This window comes from Eucyclogobius newberryi, unplaced genomic scaffold (genome assembly GCF_026437365.1).
Source record: "Eucyclogobius newberryi isolate DKJ021-1_F unplaced genomic scaffold, fEucNew1.0.hap1 SCAF_16, whole genome shotgun sequence".
NCBI lineage: Eukaryota > Metazoa > Chordata > Actinopteri > Gobiiformes > Gobiidae > Eucyclogobius > Eucyclogobius newberryi.
The window spans coordinates 31,758,579-31,781,613 of NW_027315790.1; the positions used below are offsets into that span (position 1 = coordinate 31,758,579).

Genomic DNA, 23,035 nt, shown 5'->3' on the forward strand with positions numbered 1-23,035 from the left:
TTTTTATTTTTTTCATTATTGTTTTTTTATTTTAATTTATTTTAATAATAATAAATAATAATAATACATTTAATTTAAATTTTGTTTTCAGTTTTATTTTTTTCATTTATTTTTTAATTTTTATAGTTTTATTTAAATTGTATTAATTTTTTTTTAATTCATTTTTTTTATTTGAATATGTTTTGCTTTAAATGTTCTCCAGTATGGCATTCAACTCTATCTTACATTAATTCAGTTACAAAATATATATATATATATATATATATATATATATATATATATATATATATATATATATATATATAATTTTAATTTCTATTATTACTGTGAAAATAGTTGCATGTGTCTAATGCCATAGTGTGGAATATTTCAGGCAAATAACTACAACAACATGCATGTGAAAACGAATCCTCTTAATGTACAGGCCACAGTTTATAATTTAGTACGATTATTTTAGTGATTTTCAATTTTTGTTTATTTTTTATTTTTTTTTTAAATCCCCCCCAAAGTTTTTCCCTCATTTTTTTAAACCACAGTGAAGTTCAAATCATTGGCTTTTTTGGCATTTCAGATCAAACGTGTGCATTATCTTTCAGAAATCGCGCTCCACCGTGACAGAGCTGATCCTTGTCTATGAAACATGTGAAACGTCTATACTTATGACTAAAAACACGTTTGATTGTATCGTTCATGGAGCAGCGGATCTGAGGCAGTCAAAGGACGATCGATGTTACGTAAAAGTGTAATCCGACCCCGTCTCGTGTTCACGCTCGACTTTGTGTGTGTGTGTGTGTGTGTGTCGCAAAAGTGCAGAAATGTCATTTTGTATAGTAATTTGAATATTTTCATAAACTGTAGCTGCAATAGTTCAGCTGGAAAAGTGTGAAATGTTGTTTTGAAGGTTTGAATATAAAGTGTATAATTCATGGTGAAAAATGTACAAAAAGAGCCGATAAAAGTGAAAGGTTGTGTTGGAATCTTTCAAATAAAGGTTCTAGGTCATATTTCTGCACTTTTGTGATAATTTTGCAGACATCTCACGTTTGTCCAATGCTTAAACCTCAACTACTGCATTTCAAAGACTTGTTTAAACGAGTTTCTGTTTGACTGAAATAATATCGTTACCGAGCTGGAAAAGAAAAAGTGGATACATTATTTTTAACTTTTGCCCTCCTTGCGTTCCAGGACCAGACCATTGGCTCGAGGCCTTTGCGCGCTTCGGCCGCGAACAGCATCGTGATGAAGAGCTCCGGCGACGCCCCGGACGACGCCCCCTCCGCCGGCTCCCTGAACGGCTCCACGGGCTCTCGCCTCGACAGCAGCATCATCTTCTCCAGTTTCCGCTCCTCCTCCTTCTCCGCGTCCTCGGACCAGAACCTCGAGAACGGCGTCAGGTCGCACCGCACGCTCTTCCGCGCCTCCTCGCTCCCCGACATCGGACAGTCGAGCGGTCGCATGAGCCTGCCGCCCAAAGAGCCCGCCGAACCCGACTCGGCGGCGTCGCGCTACGAGAGGTTCTCCGCCCTGCTCAACACGTCGCCCTCGATGGGGTCGCTGACGGGCGCGGAGGACTACGGGTCGCGGACGAGCCGGGCGCCGTCGCTCTCCATCGGCTCGCCGCCGTCCGCCAACAGCCCGACGACGACGCTCAGTCCGACCGGGTCCCTGGAGCTAAACCGGCCGTTCGCGACGTCGGCGGCGGACTCCCCGATCAGGGCGGGGCCGCCGCTGCTGCTGCAGAGGAGCTTCAGCGGGGACAGCGGCGTTGGGCTTCAGCAGATGTTCAACGCCAACACGCACCTCCAGATCCTCGAGCCGGAGCCGGAGAAGAACCTGCTGTCCAAGTACAGGGCCTTCCCCGACGCTTACGTGAGTGTACTTTGGTGTTTCCGTACGATATCGAGCAAAAGCAAGACGCAGAGTAAGAATGAATCCTCTAGAAACGGTCTGACATGTGTATTTTGATATATTTGAGTTGTTTTAGATGTAGAAGTTTGAACATTTCTTCAACTTTCCGTCACGTTTGAGAGTCCAGTTTAGTCCGAGGCCGGATCCTGAACCGATCCAAGTTCTTTCTAGGTCTCCGGTCCGATGTAGACCTCACTTTAGAACCAGATGGATTTAAAAATAGAGCGGGAAACATGGCGGTCGATGAGAGAGAGTTACGGTAAACGCTGTTAATCTGACTTTTACCAAGAAAACGTCCACGATTAAGGGTTTCTTTAAACAGCTTTCGAACACCTTTAACTTTGGTCTTTTCACTTCAACGGATAGTATAGAAAAAAGTAAGTACATTTAGCTAACGCATCTGTTGGAAAAACATCGAGAGGACGTATAAATCAGGCTAAAATCAGCAGCTGCTGAAGTGGAAGTTGGTTATGGTAGTAAAGTATAACAGTGATTGGTTTTCCATGACGGTTGATTATTTTTTGTTTCTTTGTGACATCCGTTTTTCCTTCTGCACAAAGTCTCCGTTTCCAGCGCAGGAGTTTCACGTCCCAGATGCGTAGTGTTAACGTCAAGTAAAACGCTAGAGTTGTAAATGATTTGCTTCAGTAATCTCAGTCCAGTTTGTGTGAACAGTTGGGAAATCGAACTAAAACTACGCTTGGAATGGGACTGGGGACCATCTTGTTTTGGTCCCCAGTCCCATTACAGGACTCGAAAAATCTTATATTAATATCGAAAGACGAAATTGCGTCAATAATGTGCAAAAATGTGTCAATGTCTTTGTTGAGGTTCAAGTTTTGCACAACGGACCATAAAATGAACCACAAGGAGCAGAAGTATGACTTTATACTCCTCCACCTGACGTTTGTCTATTTGAGGTCATTTTAACTGTTTAATTATAGAAGATGTGCTCAATATTCTATACTTTGACTTTAATCATTGCAATATTATCACCTTTTTGACATGTGTCCCGCCTTCAGTCGCTAAACTAAAATGTTAAACTCTTTTGAACTAAGGAAAACAAAGGCTTGATGCATTTCTTTATACAACAATAATATAATGTGGTTTTATATTCTGTTAAAGATCAAGACTATTCGAAAACTGTCCAAACTTAAAGTGCCCATGACAGGTTTTTACGATGTTCTAATTGTGACTTTATTTGGTGTATTTATACCTGTCGTACTTAAAAATGATAGTTTTACACCGATCAATTAGGTATTTGTGGAGAAAACTTTGAAAAATCTGTAGATAATGAAAGGAAGTGACATCACACCAGGGACACTCGTCAAAGTTTATGCAGAATTTACACAATTAAACTTTTTTTTTACTCTAAACATTAATTCAACAAAAATAAAGTCGCTCTTATATATTTGATTCGTCAAATGAAATAATTGTGACATTAGATGAGTTTTTGCCCAGTGTTTTCTGGGTAATTTCCTAGTGTGATGTCATCGATTTCAAACAGGAAGTGAAATTATAAACCTAAAAAAATGTGCTATTCTGTGATGATCCTTTTTGAATTTCTTCCAGTATTTATACTTTTATAGCATCTTCCTATTCATATTGTACTTGAAATAATTCACAATGAAAATCTGAAATTGTGTTTTTCATCCGCTCGAGTCGACTGCAGTTTGTGCTGTTTATTTTGGAATGTTTTTACATGCGATCTTGGCTTTTGTGGACGTCGTTTCGGGTCCTTGCGCTCTGTCGTTTCGGGTCCTTGCGCTCTGTCGTTTCGGGTCCTTGCGCTCTGTCGTTTCGGGTCCTTGCGCTCTGTCGTTTCGGGTCCTTGCGCTCTGTCGTTTCGGGTCCTTGCGCTCTGTCGTTTCGGGTCCTTGCGCTCTGTCGTTTCGGGTCCTTGCGCTGTGTCGTTTCGGGTCCTTGCGCTCTGTCGTTTCGGGTCCTTGCGCTCTGTCGTTTCGGGTCCTTGCGCTCTGTCGTTTCGGGTCCTTGCGCTCTGTCGTTTCGGGTCCTTGCGCTCTGTCGTTTCGGGTCCTTGCGCTCTGTCGTTTCGGGTCCTTGCGCTCTGTCGTTTCGGGTCCTTGCGCTCTGTCGTTTCGGGTCCTTGCGCTCTGTCGTTTCGGGTCCTTGCGCTCTGTCGTTTCGGGTCCTTGCGCTCTGTCGTTTCGGGTCCTTGCGCTCTGTCGTTTCGGGTCCTTGCGCTCTGTCGTTTCGGGTCCTTGCGCTCTGTCGTTTCGGGTCCTTGCGCTCTGTCGTTTCGGGTCCTTGCGCTCTGTCGTTTCGGGTCCTTGCGCTCTGTCGTTTCGGGTCCTTGCGCTCTGTCGTTTCGGGTCCTTGCGCTCTGTCGTTTCGGGTCCTTGCGCTCTGTCGTTTCGGGTCCTTGCGCTCTGTCGTTTCGGGTCCTTGCGCTCTGTCGTTTCGGGTCCTTGCGCTCTGTCGTTTCGGGTCCTTGCGCTCTGTCGTTTCGGGTCCTTGCGCTCTGTCGTTTCGGGTCCTTGCGCTCTGTCGTTTCGGGTCCTTGCGCTCTGTCGTTTCGGGTCCTTGCGCTCTGTCGTTTCGGGTCCTTGCGCTCTGTCGTTTCGGGTCCTTGCGCTCTGTCGTTTCGGGTCCTTGCGCTCTGTCGTTTCGGGTCCTTGCGCTGTGTCGTTTCGGGTCCTTGCGCTCTGTCGTTTCGGGTCCTTGCGCTGTGTCGTTTCGGGTCCTTGCGCTCTGTCGTTTCGGGTCCTTGCGCTCTGTCGTTTCGGGTCCTTGCGCTCTGTCGTTTCGGGTCCTTGCGCTCTGTCGTTTCGGGTCCTTGCGCTCTGTCGTTTCGGGTCCTTGCGCTCTGTCGTTTCGGGTCCTTGCGCTGTGTCGTTTCGGGTCCTTGCGCTCTGTCGTTTCGGGTCCTTGCGCTCTGTCGTTTCGGGTCCTTGCGCTCTGTCGTTTCGGGTCCTTGCGCTCTGTCGTTTCGGGTCCTTGCGCTCTGTCGTTTCGGGTCCTTGCGCTCTGTCGTTTCGGGTCCTTGCGCTCTGTCGTTTCGGGTCCTTGCGCTCTGTCGTTTCGGGTCCTTGCGCTCTGTCGTTTCGGGTCCTTGCGCTCTGTCGTTTCGGGTCCTTGCGCTCTGTCGTTTCGGGTCCTTGCGCTCTGTCGTTTCGGGTCCTTGCGCTCTGTCGTTTCGGGTCCTTGCGCTCTGTCGTTTCGGGTCCTTGCGCTCTGTCGTTTCGGGTCCTTGCTCTCTGTCGTTGCTATAAAAGGACTTCCTGGTGCATCCGTGTTCAGGTCTGATCTGTTGACACTGCAGGACGAGGAAGGGCATCTTTATTTATGTAGCACATTTTACACTAAAATAATAAAATGACAGGATCGAGGCGAGAGGTCAGTTAAGTTGATAAACGAGTTCATCTTAATTATTAGTTTGTGCCTTTTGTGTTGCTGTTATTTCTTCTCTCCGTAGCTCTGATGTTTTGTGTGTTTTTTATATTTCAAAAATAGAATATATATGTTAAATAAAACAAATAAAACACGAGACAAATAAAATGGATGAAATGGATTAAATGGATGAAATAAAAGAAACAAATGAAACAAAATAAATAAAAGAAACAAATGAAATAAAAGAAATAAATGAAATGAATACATTTAAAAAATAATGATAAAAATAAATGATAAAATAAATAAATACATTTAGAAAATAATTATCCAAAAATAAAAAAAATACACTTGTTAATCTTAAATGCCAAATATTTCCATTAAAGGCACTGTCTTTAAAAAAAAACCTAATAAACTGGTCCAAACGTTCCATCATCAATCCAAACGGCGCACTTACTGGTTCGCAGAGGATAAAATCACGTTGTAATCAGATGCAGACACAACACAGCTGCCTCATTTTGACCCAAATGGCTGAAATCTGTTCTGTTTCTGCTTTTGCGACACAAATTATGCGTCATTTCCCACCTTCTTCCTAATGAACGCTCAAACCGGCGACTTCATGCCTCAGACGGCGTCTGAACGTTGTTGGTTCAGTGCAGACTCTTTTTCCCGTTCTTAAACTCATCTTTGTTTGATCTGAAAGCTCCTCGGACAATACACGCCGCTCACCTGGATTAAAAAGGGCGTGGCTCCTCACCTTCTTTGTTTGCGTCGTTGTTCATTTAAGAGTCTTTTAATCGTTTAAGCCGGCGACGGCGAGCGCTGACCCTGAGTAAACTGTGAACGGCCTTTGTTCAGATTCACTTTGGTAATTGGCTTTAATTGTGAGAAAATAAACTTAGATGTACTTGGAAGGCTCTTACTCAGGTTTACAGGAGATCAAATAATTCTGTTGGGAGTAGGAGTTGTAGTAATAGTAGTGGAAGTAGTAGTAGTATTAGCAGTCGCAAGTCGTACTTTTACCTTCTGCATAATTCAAATGACAATATTGTGACTTCACTTCACTAATTACTGTCACTTGTTGTATTTGATGGTCTATTTTGAAGTAGTTTTTATATAAATAACCTTTACTGAAGTAATAACCTGTAGTACCATCAAGTAAATACATTTTAAACAGTAAAAACTACAAAAATGAAGAAAAATATCCTGATTTTAAGACATTTTAACTCCATTCTTTGCGTTGCGTTCACTAACTTACCTGGTTCTTTTGACATTTTTCATATTTTCTACGTCTTTTCCTTTTCCTCGTTTTGTGGTTTGTCTGATCAGCAGCGGCGCGAATGGGATGTTAATCTGATTTACGCATTTACTTACAATTATAATAAAGCAGGATCATCACAGCTACACTTATTTTTCGTAACAATCTGATTCTTTATGGCAACTTTATTTAGTCATTATTTCCGCCACATGAAATCCAAGCAGTGTTAAAGCGCCTGAAAGTGTAAAAAGTGTTTTTAAAAAGAGAGAACCTGCAAATCTCAGATCAAACTTGTGTCATGGTCGTACGTTCTTCCGTTCGACGTTGCGGTTCATGGAGGAGAAAGTTTAGTACCGGTATTTTGAATTGGATAAACCTAAATCTTTAAGTTTAATCAAAATGTTTTCAGAGTTTATTGATGGAACAGTATGTATTTTATTTTCAGCTTAACACGTTTTTATGTCCGTTTTCTGAGAGAAGAGGTTTATGAAAAAGCAAGAAATGCACCAAAATGACACGTGAAACAAGTCAAAGTTATGTTTTTACTGAAAGAACTGTTTTAATCTGTAAATATCAGTTCAGCTTTGTCAGATTTACTCTCAACTCTCTAAACAACTAATCTATGCATTGAAAGAATAATCGGTAGAATAATGAATTGGCGAAACGATGGTTATTTGCAACCGTTATTTCAGAACTCTGGACGACTGAAGCAGCGCGAGAGGATATTCATGTTCACACGTTTGACTCTCTGGGCTCATGTTACGGCCTCAGTCACTGACCCAAAACCTTCAAACACACAACACGGTCAAAGGCTTTTAGGGAATTGGACTGAGGAGACGGACACGGAGCAAAAGAAGTCAAATGCCACGTTTAAATGTACCAAATATGTGACATTTTTGGACATTTTCACAAACAAAATGCCTGACAGGTTTTTTCGATGTTCTAATTCTGACTTTATTTGGTGTATTTATATCTGTTGTACACGTAGATTATAGTTTTACACCGATCGAGCAGGTATTTGAGGAGAAAACATTGAAAAATGTGTAGAAAATGACAGGAAGTGACATCACACCAGGAACACCACTCATTTGAGTTTATGCAGAATTTTTACAACTTTTCTGACTAAACATTAATTCCACAAAATAAAGTCACTCTCATAATTTTATTTGTCAAATGAAAGAAAAAAATGAAATTAGAGGTTGGTATGGTAATTTCATAGTGTGATGTCATCAACTGCAAACAGGAAGTGAATTTATAAACTTAAAAAAATGCTTTTCTGTGATTTTTTTTTTTAGAATTTTTAGCCAAATTCAAAATATATTTATCTCAACTGCGTCGTACGACCTTTAAGTGCGTAGGCTACCAAAGAAGTTTCAGATTGATGTTTTAAATGCAAGATATTTTCCTGTTCGCCACTCCACGGATCACGCCTGTAACCCGGCCTGGTTGACCTCCACCACAAAACGTTGATATCGTGCTCCTTTTTTAACTGACTTTATTGAACTTTTCATCGCAAAACGACGTACAAACATCGCAGAGAGCGTCTTAATCGCGCCGTCCGCCGTAAACGTCGCTCCCGTCGGTCCAAAGTGTGTCACCCTCCCCCAGCGCGCCGTTAACACCTGCAATCATGGCCCGCAGCGCCAGCCGTTCTCGTACACAACCTTCAAATAAAGGGCCAAAGTCAGGAATTCCAATGAGATCTTATAATTAGTCGTAACACGCAGGATCGTGATCAGGTTTTTGCTTGCAGTGGGCATGCGTCTCTGTATTTTACCCGCTTTGACGCTCTCATTTGCACTTCTTTTGAACATTTCTGCAGCGCGCCACGCCCTTCGGAGCTATCCGCGCGCCGCTGTGGTTCAGACACGCCTCGCTCTGACATTTATCTGATCAAACTCGAGCTGACGGCGGATAATAACGACCAGGTTTGAATCGACGGCCTTTTGTTTTGGTTTACACGGTAGAAAGATTTCAGTTTTTTTATTTTGATGGCGGTGATAAAGTGCGTGCGTAGAAGGCATCGAGGAAGTCCTGTGACAATATTCAAGAAGAAAAAAAAACAAAACGTCCGGTTTGTCGTCTGGACGTGTTCCCCAGCTTGTAAAACACACATTTCAGGTGTTTAATCGTTAAAGACAATAAAAAGTAAGAAAAGTTTAGTTTTTTGGCCAGTTTGAGCGCTCAATATTGGCGTTCACCTGAAAACGACGGAAACGGTCCAATTTGCATGAAAAATATGTTTTATCCTTTCATTTAATCCACTTCAAATATTGTAAGTTTAAAGGACGTTTTCTCCAAATGCATTTACGTTCAGATGAGACGAGCCTTCCCACAATGGGGACATTTCCGTGTTGCAACACAAAGTAGGTACAGAAGTATAATAATAAAAAACTGTTTCTTGTAGAAAAACTCTGATTAAAAAACTCTTCTACTCTTAAAAAAGGATAACACTCTTAAAGTAGCGCCTTAACACACCGAATGTCATAAACTTTGACAGATCATGGACAGATTTGTTGGAAAAATTAGTTTTTATGCCAAGTTCATGAAGCGAGAACTCTAAACCTCGCTTTATCCATTTTTCAGATTTATACGTCAGAAATATGCGATTTATGGCCATTTTATCACATAAAATGCCTCAAGACAACATCACATGAAGGGAAAACTAGCACGTACAGGACTCGATCGCTCTGAATTGCAGATGGTTTCCCGTTCAGCGCAGCGTTTCGCCTCGAGCGGCAATTCGCGCGACTGCAACAGAATAAATGGCAAAGGCTTTATTTTCTATATTTAGCGCTCGCTCTGTCCCACGGGGCGCAGCAAAGGTGAACGTGGGACTGAACGCCGTAACAGTAGACGCTTGTTCAGAGCGAAACGCGATCCGCCTGACCATGACCCAGTTTCACCACGACGCCGCGGTCACCGGAGACCGGCCTGTGCCAGCGGGAATCGCACTTGCACCGCTTAAACCCGCTGTAGCGCTTTAGTCGAACCGTCTGCGCGCTCGAACGATGGGGTTTTTGTGACGGTCTAATTTTGACTTTATTCTGTAAGTCTGTCGTAAAGATAAATGATCGTTTTACGCCGATCCAACAGCAGTTTGTGGAGAAAAGTTTACTTTACTTTATGTTCTACCTGGTCCAGCGCGTTCTTTGTGGGGTTTTTTGTGTCTTTCTTTTGTTGTTTTGTTGCTTTTTTGTTTTCTTACGGTCTGATTTTAAAAAAAGGCAACTTTTTCTTTGTTGAAAATGACAGGAAGTGACATCACACCAAAAACACTCCATCCAAAGTTTATGCAGAATTTACACAAAATAAACCACTTTTTTGACTCAACATTAATTCATCAAAATAAAGTCATTCATATTTCTATTTGTCATATAAAAAAACATTGTGACATTAGGTAAGTTTTTGCCCAGTGTTTGCTGGGTAATTTCCATGTGATGTCCTGCCAGGAAGTAAAATTATAAACAAAAAAACATTTAAAATGTTTGTTACTGCCAGTGTTTAATAGTGTAGCATTGTATTTTATGTTCATGCCTTAATGTATTCGTCAAAATAAAGTGGTTGCTGGGTAAGTTCAATGTGATGTCATCAATTACAACCAGGAAGTAAAATTATAGACAAGAAAAAATGTTCATTCTAACTGCAAGTGTGTTGTGTAACGTTGCCTTAATGTATTCGTCAAACTTAAGACTGTCAAAATAAAAACTTGGAGACAAAATCGAGACTAATGTAGGTTTTATTATTCATTATTCGACAGGTTAGCGTCGCGTAGCGTTGCGTATAGCGTTGCGATACGTATAGCATTGCGTGTTGCGTGTCGCTGCAGACGCCTTTTGTTGCACATGCCAAAGATCCTCGACGTTAACAGGACCTCTCACTCCTCTGCTGCTTGGAGCTGGTGTCGTTTTAGGCTCTTTAGTGCTTTAATCCTCGCGTCACTGAGCTCCATTGTTCTTTTCACTCTGAGTCCGACAAGAAAAACGTGTGGAATCTGTTTGGAATGTCTCTGAAACCGACAAAGTCATTTTAAAACGAAATCATAACCAAAACAAGACGGTGTCGCTTTGGCGTTTTGCTCATTTTAAAGTTTGAGGTGGACATTGAATTGTAATGGCAAAGTAAATGTCATATTGTGGTGTAGTTTTGGACACTGTAAGTTCAGTCAAGTGTAATGTTAATGTCTGGAGAGTAAAGGGGAACTCGCATTAATTTTCCCTCCAGACTTTACAGAATTCAAATATAAAGAGTTATTAATGAGTCTAAGCAGCTGTGTGGTAAATGATGTCCACAGCAGGTGTTTTCTGTCCCAAAAAACACAAAATGAAAGATCCTGAGGTGTTTACATGTTCACTACCACAGAGAGACGTTTAACCCAGAGCAAACTTTTACTATATATTTTCTCCCAGAACCAAGCAGAAAATAATAAAGCTGTCGTCCAGTCTGGTGTCCCCCCGCGCGCGCGCGCGCGGGGACACCAGACTGTGTGTGTGTGTGTGTGTGTGTGCGCGCGCGGGGACACCAGACTGTGTGTGCGCGTGCGCGCGCGGGGACACCAGACTGTGTGTGCGCGCGGGGACACCAGACTGTGTGTGCGCGCGGGGACACCAGACTGTGTGTGCGCGCGGGGACACCAGACTGTGTGTGTGCGCGCGCGCGGGGACAAGACTCATAAAAGTGAATGAACTGTGTTTTGCTTCAGTTTGCAGTAAATATAATCCTCATATTACATATTACAAAACATGAGACAGTTTAGTATAATAAAGTAAAACTGGTTGTGTTCATAAACTTTGACATGTCTTGGACTCGAGCCACATCGATGTTTGGAGCAGATTTGCATAAAGAGCTGCTGGGCTGACGCCAACTATTGATGCAAGGAGAGAATAATGTGAGAGGCACAATTAATTTGCAAATAAGTCTGGTCACAATCCGAACATTTCAAACATTCAATGGCTTTTTACTCGATACCAATTTCATCATAAAACAATAGAATGTTATTTCCAACACAAGATAATAATAGATTGGTTCACATGTAAAATTAACTATTCTATGCATGTGATTTAGTCAGTTTTAATCCCTGTTCAGATGAGTTTCTGTTGTAGTTTTGTATGTGATTATTATCTTGTATTTATTTGTTTGACAAGCCGAGTGCAAAACAAATGATGGATAAACTTACCGGAATAAAAAGGTCCTAAACTGGGCCTGGACTTTGTATCCGAACTAAAGATGGACTGAACCGAGACTAAACCAGGACTTTTAAAAAAAACTACGAGTGGAAAACTAAGGCAGAACTGAACCTGGAACAGCAAAACGTTTGAATATTTCACTCTCCATCCATTACACCGCCTGAAAAGTCTTAATATTTTGTTTTTTATTGTGTTTTCTCTTCCTCCTCACAGCTCACAAAAGAGAAGGAACACGGGAAGCTCAACCCTCGACCTGGAAAGGTAACGATCAGTTCATTTCATTTGAGTTCTGACAGTTTTTAAAGCCGGACGACTGTGATAATGCGACTTTAAAGACCGAGTTACACGTCTAGTGCTACTGTGGGTAAAGTTTAAGCATGAAGCGCGACCTGCTCGACCGCATCTCCCAATGACACCGGTATGTGACCGAATAAACAGGAGCACGGGGCCCGGCGCGCGGGGGCCCCGGAGTGTGGACGTCCGAAGTGTCAAACGTGGGAATGTGCCAAAGTGAGTTATGTCCCAGACGAAAGACGACAAAAAGATGTGTAGATTTAGTGTTTTTAAATGCCAGTGACTTTACTCTTACTTCACACACAAACAACTTAAACACGTGTCTTTTAAATATTGGAATAGTGTTTTTAAAGCTTGTTGTTTTTCTTTAAATGGATGTCAGAGAAAGGGCAGGAGTGAAGCTAAAAGTATATAAAGGCGAACTATATGTTGGCGTATGGTGTTCTATAGTATGTCGTTGTAATGATGAAAAATGTTTCGTCCAGAGACTCTTAAAACGCCCCCAAAATACATACTTAACCATCACAGGGACTTACAAAGACGTTTAAGAAGGTGAAATGTTACTCAATTTGGATTTAAGTATAATTGTACTGCAGTTTGTTGTACCTGAAATTAATAAACATTTCATAAGTTTAAAGGCGTAATGGACGATTTTTCGTTTCGTTTTTTTGTTTATTAGCCCGACGTATTGCATCGCATCTCTCGTCTCCTGTAGATTTACGTCTCTTCTGAGCTCGAACAGTCTTTTTCTGTCTTAATTTTGTCCTGTACACTGAGGGAACTATATTATGATAGATCCATGCGCTTAGACACAGGGAAACGTGCTGCTCTCATGGGGACGAGCCGCTGCAGGAGAGCGGCAGGTGTCCAAATCGTCCATTCCACCTTAAGCTTTTTTTGTAGGTGACATTTTAGGGACATTTCACCATTCACGGGACGTACATACTGTTAAGTTTTAAACTGTTAATTGCTGTGTCGACATGTTTTAAATCACTCTGAATCCCTAGAGCAGCGGTTCTCAAAGCGTGATCCTCCTGTGCGCTGCAGGGGGCGCCACACAACGCACGCAAACGAAAATGGAGTTTAAAATCCACTTTACGTTATATATTTGTTTAAAATGAGTGTCTTTCTCCTTTTCGTTCAGTTCTATCTTTAACATTTCACTTAAACTCGTTGATTCATCGAGTTTAAATGTCAAACCTGCCGCGGCCTGTTTTTTTATAGATTAAGCTTTTTCCTCTCTGATCCGGGACGGGAGGGAGAGCTGACATTTTGGCTGAGCCTCCAGGGCCTCTTCAGGAGCCTCCGGGGCCTCTTCAGGAGCCTCCGGGGCCTCTTCAGGAGCCTCCGGGGCCTCTTCAGGAGCCTCCGCGGCCTCTTCAGGAGCCTCCGGGGCCTCTTCAGGAGCGACTGGACTTTCAATATTTAAATTGTAAAAATCGTATTTCGGACATTAATATTGTAATTTAAGGATTTATAAGTTAAATAAAAAATGGATCTGAGTTGAATTATGTATTTGTTCTGGAAGACTTATTTTAAGCAAGATTTATACGTTTTAACTTTTTTTTTTTTACACTCTGAATCGAGGCGGATGAAACAAACACTGACTATAATGAGCCTTAGTTTCTCTGTCTTGTTCACACGTGCAGGTTTTGACAAGAGAAATGATGCACAAAAGGTCAAACTAATGTGGCAAAGACCAAACCCAAAGAAAAAATGTTATTTTAAACTTAATTATACTTCGTCTTCCAGTGTTTTTCATTACCAGATTTCCGTTAAAAACACACAATCAGATGAATGATGGCGTTTTTATCTGATTATTCTAGTTATTTAAAATTTATCGGCCATGTTTTACTGACTTCAATCTTATGGTTAGTATGGCCCATGGTTAGTATTGCACTTCGAAATAAGACAAACTGCTATAAAAATCTGATATAAAACATTACAATTTTAAACTGTGCGAAAACGGCTGAGTTTGAATAAACCTACAAACACTGAATTTTTACATTTATGGATTAAGTTTTACATTTATGGATGAACTTTTACAGATTTTTCCCTTTCCCTGACTTAGCTGAACCACATTTGCAATAATTAGAAGCAAGTTAGCACATTTCTGCAAGATATGAATGTCTAAATATTGACATCACCTTCCCCTATTAATGAATAAAATATAATATAGCGTAGTGTCATCATTGGGATTGTCAGACCAAATATCTGCAGTCCAGATTTATGCACGTATGATTATGTTTTTACTTTTAAGATGAAATGATAAAGAATAATAATTTAAATTGCATGTGATCTTTTTGCCACAGATGTATCTTCTCCACGCCGTCGCTCACACAAATGGCTTTTATCGCTCTCCGTTGCGTTTTCCTTCTAATTCGCCCGAGCTGTTTCTAACGACTCTTTCCCGTGCGTTTCCTTTTTCAGATGTACATTTTCGATCGGGCCGGAATGTGCGGGCAGCGGATCGAGGTCCGCGGCGACGTGGTGGACGCGACGGCGTGGGAGCTGGAGGAAACTATCTCCATCCGGGTGGTGCGAGGAGGGTGAGTTCAGGGCGAGGAAGAAGAGCGGGTCGTGTGTGCGAGGAAGAGCGGGTCGTGTGTGCGAGGAAGAGCGGGTCGTGTGTGCGAGGAAGAGCGGGTCGTGTGTGCGAGGAAGAGCGGGTCGTGTGTGCGAGGAAGAGCGGGTCGTGTGTGCGAGGAAGAGCGGGTCGTGTGTGCGAGGAAGAGCGGGTCGTGTGTGCGAGGAAGAGCGGGTCGTGTGTGCGAGGAAGAGCGGGTCGTGTGTGCGAGGAAGAGCGAGTGCGGGGCGAGGAAGAGCGAGTTCGGGGCGAGGAAGAGCGAGTTCGGGGCGAGGAAGAGCGAGTTCGGGGCGAGGAAGAGCGAGTTCGGGGCGAGGAAGAGCGAGTTCGGGGCGAGGAAGAGCGAGTTCGGGGCGAGGAAGAGCGAGTTCGGGGCGAGGAAGAGCGAGTTCGGGGCGAGGAAGAGCGAGTTCGGGGCGAGGAAGAGCGAGTTCGAGGCGAGGAAGAGCGAGTCGTGTGTGCGAGGAAGAGCGAGTCGTGTGTGCGAGGAAGAGCGAGTCGTGTGTGCGAGGAAGAGCGAGTGCGGGGCGAGGAAGAGCGAGTTCGGGGCGAGGAAGAGCGAGTTCGGGGCGAGGAAGAGCGAGTTCGGGGCGAGGAAGAGCGAGTTCGGGGTGAGGAAGAGCGAGTTCGGGGTGAGGAAGAGCGAGTTAGGGGCGAGGAAGAGCGAGTTCGGGGCGAGGAAGAGCGAGTTCGGGGCGAGGAAGAGCGAGTTCGAGGCGAGGAAGAGCGAGTCGTGTGTGCGAGGAAGAGCGAGTCGTGTGTGCGAGGAAGAGCGGGTCGTGTGTGCGAGGAAGAGCGAGTCGTGTGTGCGAGGAAGAGCGAGTGCGGGGCGAGGAAGAGCGAGTGCGGGGCGAGGAAGAGCGAGTTCGGGGCGAGGAAGAGCGAGTTCGGGGCGAGGAAGAGCGAGTTCGGGGCGAGGAAGAGCGAGTTCGGGGCGAGGAAGAGCGAGTTCGGGGCGAGGAAGAGCGAGTTCGGGGTGAGGAAGAGCGAGTTCGGGGTGAGGAAGAGCGAGTTAGGGGCGAGGAAGAGCGAGTCGTGTGTGCGAGGAAGAGCGAGTCGTGTGTGCGAGGAAGAGCGAGTCGTGTGTGCGAGGAAGAGCGAGTCGTGTGTGCGAGGAAGAGCGAGTCGTGTGTGCGAGGAAGAGCGAGTCGTGTGTGCGAGGAAGAGCGAGTGCGGGGCGAGGAAGAGCGAGTTCGGGGCGAGGAAGAGCGAGTTCGGGGCGAGGAAGAGCGAGTTCGGGGTGAGGAAGAGCGAGTTCGGGGTGAGGAAGAGCGAGTTCGGGGTGATGAAGAGCGAGTTAGGGGCGAGGAAGAGCGAGTTAGGGGCGAGGAAGAGCGAGTTAGGGGCGAGGAAGAGCGAGTCGTGTGTGCGAGGAAGAGCGGGTCGTGTGTGCGAGGAAGAGCGAGTCGTGTGTGCGAGGAAGAGCGAGTCGTGTGTGCGAGGAAGAGCGGGTCGTGTGTGCGAGGAAGAGCGAGTCGTGTGTGCGAGGAAGAGCGAGTCGTGTGTGCGAGGAAGAGCGAGTCGTGTGTGCGAGGAAGAGCGGGTCGTGTGTGCGAGGAAGAGCGAGTCGTGTGTGCGAGGAAGAGGAAGAATCAGAGTCAGAATCCGGTTTATTGCCATTTGTCAATGAACAAAATTCACAAACATAGGAACTTGTTCTGGTGATTCATGCAACACAAACTACAAAACATTGAACAATGAATACAAAACAATGAACAGCTACCAGATATATAAAAAATAAGTAAAGTTAAAATAAGGTTAGAAATAGGCATTTTTATGTAATAAAATATGTAGTGCAATAGAGTTCAGGGCGACGAAGAGCGGGTTGTGTGTGTGTGTAATATATTTAAGCTCATCAGTCAAAACGATCACGTTTAATCGTCTCTTTGCGTAAAATGTGCTCAATATTCAAGTTTGGCGCCACAACGCTCACGTTATCGCAAAACGTGTCGAATGTTGCGATTCGATGCATTTCCTGAACCGCGCAGCCCCGTTCTCGATCGCGGGTCGACAAAGAGCATTTCGCATTGTCGCGCTTTAACGGCGAAACTCGCGCAGAACGACGTAGGCGCATCGTCGTCTTGACTCCGCCTCCCGCTCAAACCGCCCCAGTTCTCGTCGGACCGCTCGCCCCGCCCCCGGCTTCTTCAGAAAGCCGAGCCACCGCAGTAATTATACCAGGCATTTCCGGCCGCTCAAAACAAAACTCCTATTGATCGGCTGCGTTTCCGACGAATGTTTGGAATGGTCGACACACCCAAAGACCGAACGAAACACGCGAGAGACGCAGAAGGAATGTGATCAAGCGAAAAGCTCAAACACAAACTGAGCGTTGTTTTTTTTAACTGTATTTCCAAAGAAACAATTGACACATCTTCGACTTCTACTGTATTCGAACCAATGAATCAAGTGTGTAGTTTTATCATGAAAAATGTTGCAAAAGGGCTAATTAAGACTAACAAATGACTAAAAACGCATGTTATTAACAAAAAAGTGAGATTTCACCAACCATAAAATACACACATCCAATGAAAAGACACTCAGAATACAAGAGGCAAAAGTGTGTACAAAATGGCAAAAAACTGACAATTTAGAAATATCAAGTGTCACCAAGGTTCAACTTTGTTTTTTCTTTTCTGTTCTCAGAAATATCCAGTAAAAACTAAATATAAGCACTGTCTATATCCATAACTTTATCAGCAAATATGACTCAGAGGTGTTTAATGCAATAATACACACAATTTATGGAAATAATTGGTCATTTCTGATATGTTTAAGTCGATAAGAGAGTAAATCACTTGTTTTGGACCTTTCAATGTTAAAAATGCCTATATTTGTATCTAAAATCATAGAATATCAATATAGTTTTTCATTTTGAACATTGCACTGGCTCCAGATTCACGCGTGCGTCTGACAGCGCTGCCCCCTTGTGTTCACAGATGGATACTGTTGTTGTTGTTGTTTTTATGGCGGTTGGCATCCAATTGTTGCATTACCGCCAGACTTTATTCCTCAGACTTGTCGTAGTCCTCAGACTGTCGTAGTCCGTAAAAGTACTCCTTCCATTGCTCAGATGGATACTGTACGAGAAGCCCAACTTTAAAGGAGAGAAGGTCGCTCTGGACGAGGGCGAGATCGAGCTGACCAATCCCTTCGGCCCGATGGAGGAGGACACGCCCCTGGTGAACGGGCAGATGAACGGGGGACAGACGGACGGAGCGCACGCAAACGGCGAGCAGGAAGGAGAAACGGGCGATGCGTCGGCGAAGGAGGCGGCGCCCGTGCGGAGGTGCGTCATCGGGTCAGTTCGACGCACCGTCAGAGTAAGTGAAGTGCACCGCGGCTTTTACAGTATTTACAGTGAAACAAATACCAGTGTCTTCTTCAATCTCACTTAAACAATTCCATTATTTAGTTTGGTAAATCCTTTTTCCGTGTGCAGTTTATTTATTGCAGCTTTTTTGTCATTTACAAATATATTAAAAAGGGTTTTGTGTCTTTTTTGTGTATCTTTTTCTTGCTGCTCATCTTCACTTTTTTTTATTGAAATCTTATATAGAAATAAGAGTTTGATGTTTAATCGTGACAACACAATGTTTTAACTTCAATATCATTATCCACCACAATATGTGAGTTGATATATATTACACTTTAAACCTGTCCATTGGTCTGTTTCCATGACGTTCAACAATTTTAAACTGTCATTTCAACGGGAAAAAGTCTTCAAAATGTTGCATAAAATGGAATCTGAAACCCATGAATTGCACACGCCCCTTTTCTGATCAGCTGAGCTCCAACTGCATTTGACCTGTGTAATGGCTCCACCTGGTGTTCAAGCAGGAAACTACACGCTTATGATATTAAACCGAGGTATTTCAGAGGCTTTATTGTTTCTGCCCCTCCAGGACTACAGCGTTCCAGAGATTAGCCTGTTCCCAGAGGAGAACGCCGAGGGGAAGAAGGTGGTCTTCAGAGACACTTCAGAGGACGCCCGGATCTTCGGTTTCCCCATCAAAGCCACGTCCATCGTCATCAACGCCGGCCTGTGAGTGGACAGGCTCTGACCCGTGTTCTGACCCGTGCTCTTACTCACTCTGACCCGTGTTCTGACCCGTGTTCTGACCCGTGCTCTTACTCACTCTGACCCGTGCCCTGACCCGTGTTCTGACCCGTGTTCTGACCCGTGCTCTTACTCACTCTGACCCGCGCTCTGACCCGTGCTCTTACTCACTCTGACCCGTGTTCTGACCCGTGCTCTGACCCGTGCTCTGACCCGTGTTCTGACCCGTGCTCTTACTCACTCTGACCCGCGCTCTGACCCGTGCTCTTACTCACTCTGACCCGTGTTCTGACCCGTGCTCTGACCTGTGCCCTGACCCGTGCTCTGACCCGTGCTCTGACCCGTGTTCTGACCCGTGCTCTTACTCACTCTGACCCGCGCTCTGACCCGTGCTCTTACTCACTCTGACCCGTGTTCTGACCCGTGCTCTGACCTGTGCCCTGACCCGTGCTCTGACCCGTGCTCTGACCCGTGTTCTGACCCGTGCTCTTACTCACTCTGACCCGCGCTCTGACCCGTGCTCTTACTCACTCTGACCCGTGTTCTGACCCGTGCTCTGACCCGTGTTCTGACCCGTGCTCTGACCCGTGCCCTGACCCGTGCCCTGACCCGTGTTCTGACCCGTGCCCTGACCCGTGTTCTGACCCGTGCTCTGACCCGCAGGTGGCTGGTTTACGCTCAGCCGTTCTTCCAGGGCGACCCAAAGGTCCTGGAGGTGGGGGGGTACCCGACCCCTGCGGCCTGGGGCGTGGAGCAGCCGTATATCGCCTCGCTGCACCCGCTCAAAATAGTAAGAGTGGGACATGGGGCAAAACCACAAGCAAAAGTAGTTTCTAGCCATTTCTTGGTCTGATGTAAAGTGGCATTAAGTGTCTTTTTGGTGATTTGAACCTGATCCAGAGCTTTGTAAAATGTAGTTTTCAAATTTAAAATGGCACAAAAGTGATAAGTCTACTTTACCTCTAGAGATAAAGTTTGCCCTTTTGTGTTGGTGGAACAAACTGATGTCACACTTTGTATATCGTCCTTTCAAATCAAGACTAAACTGAGACATAAGATTCTAAACATAATATTATAACTCGATAATAACTAGTTTCTGTCAGTCCCTGATTGGTCGTTGTCGCCGTCACTTGTGGGATTTAGTGGGACAGAGAATATGGCCCGATTACACTCCCAGTAAACTTGATAAACTAGACCAAATAACAAGATGTTTTGTTTATTTACTGTCCACTTTTAAAACCTGTAATGAATGAATAATAATGAATAATGTAATGTGATCTGTTCTAATCATAATTCTGTCCTCAGGGCGAGCCTCGGGTTGAAAACATGGGAGAACCAAAGGTGAGTAACAGCGTCCCGATTCAGCCCTGTGCCAGTGTGTTTGTCTGCGCCTGACACTGCCCCCTGTCTGCCTGCGCCTGACACTGCCCCCTGTCTGCCCTCGTGTGCGTGTGCAGATGGTGGTGTACGAGAAGCCGTATTTCTGCGGTAAATCCAGGACCGTCTGCACCAACGCCCGGGACTTCATGACGCGCACCGAGCGAGCGCAGCAGGCGTTCATGCACAACGTGGGCTCGCTCAAGGTCCTGGGCGGAATGTGAGTGCTCCAAAACCAACCAAGAGCTCGCCAACTCTGTAATTTAGACCTTTACAAACACGTCCTAAACACATGTGATTCTTGTATTAGTTTTGCAAAAAGAGCTCGCCATTCTGATTCAGTAATGCCATGGTCTTTCTTATAAACGCAGCTTTTACTGACTAATAATGTCTCAAATGATGACAAACGGCATAAATGCGTGAAAGCATCGTCCTGTAAATGTGTCTCTGGGTCACAGCTGGGTGGGCTACGAGAAGGAGGGCTTCCGGGGCCACCAGTACCTTCTGGAGGAGGGCGAGTACCAGGACTGGAGAGTCTGGGGAGGCTGCGACGCCGAGCTGAGGTCCGTGCGCGTCATCCGAGCGGTGAGTGCCAGCACGGGGCCCGTCTCCTCGTCCCGCGGGAGTGGAATGTCTCGTGCTTGACCCCCCCCCCTCGTCCCGCCGCAGGAGCTGACGGACCCCCTGATGGTGATGTTCGAGCAGCCCAATGAGGAGCAGGAGGAGCAGGAGGAGAACACGTTTGAAGTGACAGAAGCCACGCCCGACGTGGAGCTGTTCGGGGTCAAAACCTCCACCCGCTCCATCCAAGTCTTCAGCGGAGCGTGAGTCCGGCACAGAGATGCTCAAACATTTCAGCTCCGAGGGGCCCCTAAACGTCCTTCTCCTGTGGTTCCTAAACGTCCTTCTCCTGGGGCCCCAAAATGTTCTTCTCCTGTGGCCCCTAAACATCCTTTTCCTTGTGCTTCTAAACGTCTTTTTCCTTGTGCTCTTAAACGTCCTCCTGCTGTGGTCCCTAAACATCCTTCTCCTGGGGCCCCTAAACGTCCTTCTCCTGGGGTTCCTAAACGTTCTTCTCGTGTGGCCCCCAAACCTCCTTCTCCTGGGGCCCCCAAACGTCCTTCTCCTGGGGCCCCTAGTCGTCCTTCTCCTGTGGTTCCCAAACGTCCTTCTCCTGAGGCCCCTAAACATCCTTCTCCTGGGGCCCCTAAACGTCCTTCTCCTGGGGCCCCTAAACGTCCTTCTCCTGGGGCCGCTACACATCCTTCCACATTATAAACACACCAAATAAAGTCAGAATGAGTGACTCTTAAACCCGTCCCGGGCCCTTAAGTCCTCATATCGGCCCCTCATGTCCCCTGTTGTGACTCCTCCCCGCAGATGGGTGGCGTATTCCCACGTGGACTTCTCTGGGAGCCAGTACATCCTGGAGAAAGGCTTCTACAACAACTCTGCCGACTGGGGCTCGTTGGACAACCGCATCTGCTCCGTTCAGCCCATTCTCGCCGTGAGGCCCCTGAGAACACGCCCATGTACAAACACTCTCGTCTTGTGTAGTACTAATACTCTGATATTTGTGTTTTTGGCAGGTTTCCCGGGACAACACGCAGAACAGGAGTCAGGTGCGTGTGTGCGTGGCATTTCTCTGACTCCTGCCGTGTTTTCAGGGCTGATCCAGGTGCTCTTTCTCCACAGATCTGCTTTTACACCGAGCCCGAGTTCCAAGGCCAGTGCTTTAGCGTCGACCGCAACCAGGAGGCGCTGTCGGACAAACTGTTGCCCAAGTCGTGCCGGGTGGTGGGCGGCAGGTGAGGAAGTAACCCTTCTACTTCAGTCCGGCTTTAATCCAGGCGTGGTTTCTGCTGAGACCTTAAGTTGTTTAGAATTGTCACAGAAATGTGTTTAAAAAGTTCATTTTTAAAGGAGTTTGAGAACGAAAACGCTCCAGATTCATGAAATGGAGGCGAAAGTGAAGCGGGAACTTTCAACAACAATCTGATTTTGACGAGATGAAACTGGGATTTACTTTTAGAATATGACAAAATCCTGGTGGTTTTGGCCAAAGAAAACGACTGTTTAAACTAATTTACTCTTGTATTTTATGTTATTTGTCAAAAGGAGTTGGAAAGACGATTGACAAACTGACATTTCAACCCTGGAAATTCAAAATAGTTTCTTGTTTTTGTTTCATGAAGACGCGTCATTAACATTTAGGGCTCGTATCATTTTTAAAGGGTTTTTAAGAATGAACGGAAAGTTTTTTCAATGGAAGTGGAATAAGTTTCTATATCGTGTTGTCAACATGTTTCTTTTCCTCGTTTTATTCTTCAAACCTTAATTTCTATATTAAAGTGCCTCTGACAGATTTTTACTATTTTTTTGTTGTATGTATTTTATTTAATGTATTTATACCTGTTGTACATAGAAATGAGTTTTACACCAATCGAGCAGGTATTTGTGGAGAAAATGTTGAAAAAATCTGTAGAAAAAAAGGAAGTGACATCACACCAGGGGACACTCATACAGGAAGTGACATCACACCAGGGGACACTCATACAGGAAGTGACATCACACCAGGGGACACTCATACAGGAAGTGACATCACGCCAGGGGACACTCATACAGGAAGTGACATCACGCCAGGGGACACTCGTACAGGAAGTGACATCACGCCAGGGGACACTAGTACAGGAAGTGACATCACGCCAGGGACACTCATACAGGAAGTGACATCACGCCAGGGACACTCATACAGGAAGTGACATCACGCCAGGGGACACTCATACAGGAAGTGACATCACACCAGGGACACTCGTTCCAGTCAAAGTTTATGCAGAATGTACACAAAAGAAACATTAAACACTAAACATTAATTCAACATAAAGTCACTAATTATTTTTATTTATCAAATTAAAAAAAAATTGTGACCTTAAATGAGTTTCCCGGTGTTTGCTGGGTAATTTCCTAGTGTGATGTCATCGATTACAAACAGGAAGGGAAATTATAAACCCAAAAAA

The 23,035-nt window shown here is 44.9% G+C and overlaps 1 protein-coding gene across 1 annotated transcript in view; it reads left to right on the plus strand.

Moving 5' to 3' along the window:
* crybg2 (crystallin beta-gamma domain containing 2) overlaps positions 1-23,035 on the plus strand; it is a 69,200-nt gene that overhangs the window by 39,909 nt on the left and 6,256 nt on the right. The window contains exons 7-19 of the mRNA XM_072447248.1: positions 1,186-1,869; positions 11,914-11,961; positions 14,425-14,543; positions 17,655-17,904; positions 18,487-18,626; positions 19,305-19,431; positions 19,947-19,982; positions 20,099-20,238; positions 20,477-20,603; positions 20,688-20,842; positions 21,399-21,525; positions 21,608-21,640; positions 21,714-21,826. Coding sequence (XP_072303349.1) covers positions 1,186-1,869; positions 11,914-11,961; positions 14,425-14,543; positions 17,655-17,904; positions 18,487-18,626; positions 19,305-19,431; positions 19,947-19,982; positions 20,099-20,238; positions 20,477-20,603; positions 20,688-20,842; positions 21,399-21,525; positions 21,608-21,640; positions 21,714-21,826 — 2,099 coding nt within the window. The remainder of the gene's footprint in view (positions 1-1,185; positions 1,870-11,913; positions 11,962-14,424; positions 14,544-17,654; positions 17,905-18,486; positions 18,627-19,304; positions 19,432-19,946; positions 19,983-20,098; positions 20,239-20,476; positions 20,604-20,687; positions 20,843-21,398; positions 21,526-21,607; positions 21,641-21,713; positions 21,827-23,035) is intronic.